The 6,657-nt window shown below is 33.7% G+C and overlaps 1 protein-coding gene across 1 annotated transcript; it reads right to left on the bottom strand.

Moving 5' to 3' along the window:
- Positions 1-480: 480 nt before the first annotated feature.
- LOC138329130 (uncharacterized) lies at positions 481-6,607 on the bottom strand. Its single transcript, XM_069275923.1, has 5 exons — positions 6,538-6,607; positions 3,948-4,250; positions 1,866-2,011; positions 1,319-1,475; positions 481-675 (listed from the first exon to the last, which is right to left on the bottom strand). Exons 1-5 carry the CDS (start codon positions 6,605-6,607, stop codon positions 659-661), a joined length of 693 nt encoding a protein of 230 aa, XP_069132024.1. The 3' UTR covers positions 481-658.
- Positions 6,608-6,657: the final 50 nt, after the last annotated feature.

Below are 6,657 nucleotides of genomic sequence, written 5' to 3'. Positions count from 1 at the left end.
TGACTAACTGACGTATGCATATCACATTCACTTAAAGTCAATTGTCTTATTGTCGTTGACTTGCGGTGTTCACATATTCGTATTTCTTTTCAGTGTACAGATTTGTCATCTTCCTACGAAATTGTAATGTGCTGATGAACATTTCATATTTCAGTTGCAATGTGAACCACAAATGTATTTATAAGGCGTAATCACCTGCAGGCGACATGTTTCAATCAATTTATTCAGTAAAAAGGCCTCCAGCCCACAGTAGTCCGTATTTTGTTCCAAAATGTATATAAAGAAATAGTACAAGAAAGTGCAACAAAATACAAGTTTGTGGAAATTTAACATAGTATACATAAAATATATATAATTATAAAGAGAGAAAGTGCTAATTATCAACTGATAAACTACATTGATATACTAACAATTTACCTGGGATTCTTAAGGCAATCATTTAATTGTGTAATCCAAACGTTCACCGGAACTTGACTTTAATTAGCTAATGTCCATTTTTTCTGAAACAGGATGAAGACAGTGATCTCTGTCAAAAACAGATTATTATTGTCTTATATACATTTGGAAGTACCATGTCCGTCTATCGATGTCGTAGTGGGCAGTGTATTTTTTGGTCATGCCAGGTGTCCTCAAATTCCAATCATGACATGCCAAAAGATTATCCAGTAAAATACCCTGAAACAAATAAATTGACAAACAACGCACTTACAAACGACTCATGTCTTTTTTTCATTTTGTCGAGCCTCTCGAAGTTTCATAAAATATTGTGTGAATTGAATACAACAGACTATGTATGTGTTGTGCCCTTTTGGTCCAAAATTGGCCAGTACCTTTAGAATTGAATTTGTAATGTTATATGAATACATTTGTCATATTACAATGACTAAAATTTTGGATTTTTGGGCCAAACACATATGCAAGATAATAAAGGGCAGATTCATTAGATGCCAAGTTAATTAAATAAATGCATTATATTTGATCTGTTCTCTTAATAACATCATTCTATAATTGTAACTTACTAGTATGACAACTTTAAGTGCCTTCAACAAACAATTGGCACAATCAAATTAGCACAAAATAGTGTAACTTATAATATTGTGCGAATTAAATCATAAATACAATATAATGTCATTATGAATATTATTCGAGTGGAATAAAATGAAACTTAAGCTTGCTTTTTTTCAATCCCATATATATCGATATATGAATGAAGACGGTTTAAACTAAACGTACCTGATACACGTCTGAATGTGTACCACATATAATGGTGCCAGTTTATTTTTCTGTATAACAATGACAATAAAATTGTACAACGAACCTTTGATTGTCCATTGTCTGGAGTCAATATAGGTCCCAACCATCACCGTTATTGTAAGTATATCACCAACTTCTGTTCTGCCAGGCACGTCAATCTTCACGACACTGGTCACGGTTCTTCCATCAGCATTATTTACATTAGTAATAATTGCATCATCCTTGTAAAAGCACAAAACACGATAACATGTTAGGGGCTAATCAGAGAGAGTTGCTACATTAGGAACACATTTTTTGATCCGAATAAACACAAATTATTGGAATTTGTTTTTATATCTGTATTTGAGATGAGAAATGCATTCCTATAGTAATGCCCTTTTAGGAAGTCATGTGCAGAGGCCAATATGCATAGCATTACGTCTGCTAGTAAGAACTTATGTGATGTTGATTAACGTCAGCGACAAACATATCTTCGAAATAATGACAATTAACTTAACAAAAATGAAGGAAATAATTATAAGGTATGATACTTGTGTATTGTTATTGTAGAAACTCCTGCAGTCAGAGCATAACATAAAATGATCAGAAATAACATTATAGTAAAACTTTACCGAAACAATAACAGTTTGTGTTGATGTTGTAAGATTGAACGACACTCTAGCAGCAGGGCGTATTCCGGGCACATAAAAAGTCAAGTCGATAGCCTCACCAGCAACAGGAATGGCTAAATCTATCAGAGGTGGCGGCACTGGATGGACTGAAAAAATACCAACTTAACAATAAAAAATCAATTATATTTGCCTATCCGTAAGGATACCAAATAAGTTTAACAACGGGCGTCAAAGGATAATTACAGATGACTGACTGACATCTTCTATTGTTCCGGCACTTAAGTTATCTTATATTTGTTTGTTTTTTCGAAAATACCTCGCGATAGTGATCAAACGACCTAGTCACATATGTCCGTGCACTGCGAGGCTCAACTTAATTGGGTCCCGTAACAGATCACCACGGAGCTCCTTTTTCATCAGATAGGCCTATTATTTTTTGTTGTTTTTTTATTTACATTAAACTAGTACAGAAATTCACTGACAACAATTAGAGCATAACTTAAAATATATATAGACAAAAACACCTTTTTTATACAATAGTAAAATCAAACCAATAATATTTGCTAATTCCGGAAACTCTTTTTCCTTGTGTGAAGACTAGATTATCCACGCAGGTAGGGGCCCCAAACCACTGGAAACAATCTTTTTTCCATACTGGAAATATATGTTCTTACCCTTAAAGTCTTTTTTTTTTATTATTGTTACTGTTTTGTTCTTTCTTCAGTATCCTTATAGAGTATATTTAGTATATCGTTAAAATATTAACACCCCACAGAAAGACTAACAGAGGGAGAGTGAATGAGAATGAATAAATATGTCCTGAGAGAGAGAGGGTGGGGGAAGATCTAATATCAAAATAAATTTGAAATAGTCATTCTTTTTTATTAGCTACTAAAGTGAGAAAGAGAACGAAACAAAAAAAGGAAAATACGAAAGAAAAAACCCCATAAATATACGATGATGAAATGGCTCCGTGCCAGAGGCACGAAATACTACATAAATAGATAAATATTAGACTAGACATTAACAGCACAATTTAACAAATGCTAATTTCACTACATTTTAGATTAATCAACTCTTGGTTTATTCTATTTTTTAATTTTTTGTTCTAAATATTCAAAACCGTTATTTTCCTTAATGAGTATTCTTTATATATATTTTGACTATGGTATTTATAAATACATGACGAGCCAATTCTGAGTAAAATACCTCAGGCATTTACCTTACCATTTCAATTTCAATTTCAAACAATTTTCTTGTCAACGAAAAAGAGATGATATATCAGACATTCTCCCTACAAAGCAACACAGTAGTACAAGGTACAAATATTCATTAACAATAACACATTATACAAACAAAAATAGACATCTAAAATTCAACTGAAGGGAGATCACTCCAATGTGAGTACTACATTACGAGAGAATTAAAAGAAATATCCAGTTTAAAACATGAACATCATTATATGTTTCCCAAAGTACATTGTAGTATATATACAGATGAGACAAAACCGGGGAATTTACTTCTAAACTTTAACTATCTATTCATTTCAGAGATATGTTTTTTTTTTGAAATGAAATTTATATTGGAGATCTACTTTATGGAATAATCAAATAATGTACAATAAGTTGAAATGATACATAGCAATATCGATTGGATAATTTCAGTACATCATAGAGTTATGAAGCTAATGAAATAACCAAGTACTGACAAATGAAACGTGGGCTGGACAGACAGGGCATGCTTCAAAACTCTCTATTTATAGATATACCACTGCTTACTTGTACACAAATCATGAAATTAAAACTTAAGACATCTATTTGTTGAGAGATAAATCTGGATTCAAACATTTTGAAGAAAGTTTTTATTATTATATTCAAAATGTGTTTCTATCTGGGTAGCGTCACGTTACCACTTGCATTTGTTTATTGTACCTTTTCCATATTTTTTTCTGTATGCTTGTGTTCATATCGTTTACATTCAATTAACTAACTATAATATACTGGTTATCTTTACATGTGTATACGGAATTTCCTGTCAAAACGTAAACTTTTCGTGATGTTGTTACGTTGTTTTTAATATTACCTTCGGTATTTGAGATTGACACAGTGATAAGATTGGATGTAAAGAAACCATATTGGCATTGATAAAGTCCTTCGTCGCCCGAGTTATAGTTTTGGATTGTCATTGAATATTGATGTGAGCCTGCGGCATTGCTGATATCCTCTGAATATTTATTTCTACTTGTCGACGCTCCGTTACTAATTAGAGTGTTTGAGCCCGGTCCGATCCAGCCTCTTAGTGTGCGTGGGTCCCACTGAGACGTGAACTGACACAGGAATGATACGGCTGAATTTTCTACAAAAGGTCCTTCAGTTGATAATGTGACTGCAACATGTATAAAAGAATAAATAATTGATAGTTAAAACATATTATGCAAGGGTTATACGATTCCAGGGATTAGATCTCTCTTTTACAAACAATAGAGCATGCACAAAATGTTACCTTGGTGTTTCTAACTTAAAAAAAACCTATTCAATTGTTTTCATCTTACAATTAAAATGAACAGAGTTCGTCACTTTTCCTTACACAAGAAAAAGAAATCAACTATGTTTAATGTCACATTTCAGTAATGGGTTTGGGTTTATGTTGGGAATAAATCGGTTCTAATGAAAGTTGGATAACTATACGGTTAGAAATTGCAACGATATCAAATAGCAGCTGTAAACAATACCTTGGAATTTTTCATTTTTAAAAGGATGTAGAACAATAGTTTTATGTAATATGTTGCTTTATGGTTATGTGGCAGAATTAGCTTCACTGAATAGTCCTTTTATGAAAAAAATATTTGCTTATTTAAATTCCATGCATAATCATATCATGCCACTACGAATGAGCTATCAAATTCGTTAGTTTCTCCAGCTCTCCGTAAAAAGAATTAAAGTTTGGACGAAGATATTTGTCAGTTGTAAATTATTTGCTAACCAAAACACTGATTTCAGATTCAAAGGCCCGATTTTTAACCAATTAGAATTTGTGTGTGTATCACCACATATGTGCCCTAACAAGATTCGGTTTTAAGATCGTCACATCTTAGGTAACATGCGTAATGCGAGTAGGGTAAAATTTTATTTTCTTGTATTTAAGAGAATGAAATATTCTCCTCAGTTCTTTACAAATCATGTCACTAGCTCACTTGTTCACTACTATCTAGGATGTTAAAACCAAAACAATGAACGCCATAAATATACTTACACCAAGCTTTATTCATTATCGGTATTCTACAACTACGAACTAGTGCCTGCAAAACATACCTTCTCCCATGAAAAACCACAATTTAATTTAAGGTACATCTAAACTTCCCCTTTACCATATTTGCACTTATATAGGCCATAGCAATGTCAGGAAGGATCCTAAGAACACGTAACTGACCGCCTGTGTATAACATAGCAGTACTGCCAAAAATCATTTATTTAAATCAATAGTGAAGTGGAATGAGTACATGCGGTGAGACCATGAAGTCAAATTGTGGTCTACAATTTCATTGCACTTTTTTACAATGTTTTTAGTAATTATAAAGTGACTTCTGCAGGTATGTTTTCATTTAAACATATTTAAGAGCAATTTATTGAGAGCAATCGTACGACAATCCAGTTGATGCATTGCCATTTTGTGCATATCAGCACTGTATCTATATACATGTATCACATTATATTGATATTCCATCTATAAATCTGTTGCTGTCCCCTGGGTAAATCATAACATATGATTTTCCATGGTGAACAAGAACTCCCCAGTGGTAATTAGCACCAGTGAAGTTACTAGGTCGTCCCACCTGGTGCCTCAGGAGTGGACTAATTTTAGTTTTAAACTAAAATTCTTGTTTCCCTATGGTAAACATGGATGAGACCTAACAGAGCCTACCATGTCACACCCGGTTTTCCTCGGGAGTGGACTAAAATTCCTGTCCCCCATGGTAAATCATGAATGAGACCTAACCTAAAACTAGATTGAAATCATATTTGATTGCATGCGAGTCCGAATCCCTAGGATCCCTGCCACAAGAGACGGTCTATACCGACTCTCCCAATGCAATCAAGGCCTCCTATTTCACGGACCCTCCTCCCCTTTTACTAATCGGCGATCAGCTGTCCCAGAGAATTGTTTGTTGTAACCGGCATTTATCATTTATAATTATTTTCTTGTATTTAAGAGAATGAAATATTCTCCTCAGTTCTTTCCCAATCATGTCACTAGCTCACTTGTTCACTACTATCTAGGATGTTATGTTACTATCCTCACTTTCCGATAAGATCTAAACGATAATTTTTACAACTGTGCTGTAATTTAAAGTTGACCTGATTCTGAGGACTAAATCAAATACATTATCATGTATGTTAATAGTATTATTTTTAAGCAATAATTGTCCTTAGGAAGTCGTTGGTGCCGACTGGTTAAGATATCCTGACACAAGCTCTTCACCACTGTGTTGCGTGTTTGAATCAAATGTGGGGCAGTTGCTACGTACTTCATGTAACCGCTGGCCGATGGTTTTTCTCCTGGGCTTTGGCTTTCAACCATCATCTAAACCTGGCACGTCCTCTAATGACCTTGGTTAACGGGACGTTTAACTAAGTAAAGCAAACCAAATACACTGTAGTACAAAATATCTTACCGCTTTGAGCAGTAACAGGAAGTACAGCTGGTATGAAAATAAACAGAAGTAGACACAGCATTCTTTCCATATTCTAGAACAAATAAAAGGACGATTAAAACAAACTGCATAGGAAAATAC

The sequence above is a fragment of the Argopecten irradians genome, chromosome 1, assembly GCF_041381155.1.
Source record: "Argopecten irradians isolate NY chromosome 1, Ai_NY, whole genome shotgun sequence".
Lineage (NCBI taxonomy): Eukaryota > Metazoa > Mollusca > Bivalvia > Pectinida > Pectinidae > Argopecten > Argopecten irradians.
Note: the sequence above shows the minus strand (reverse complement) of the source record. Positions and strands in the feature narration are given on the sequence as shown.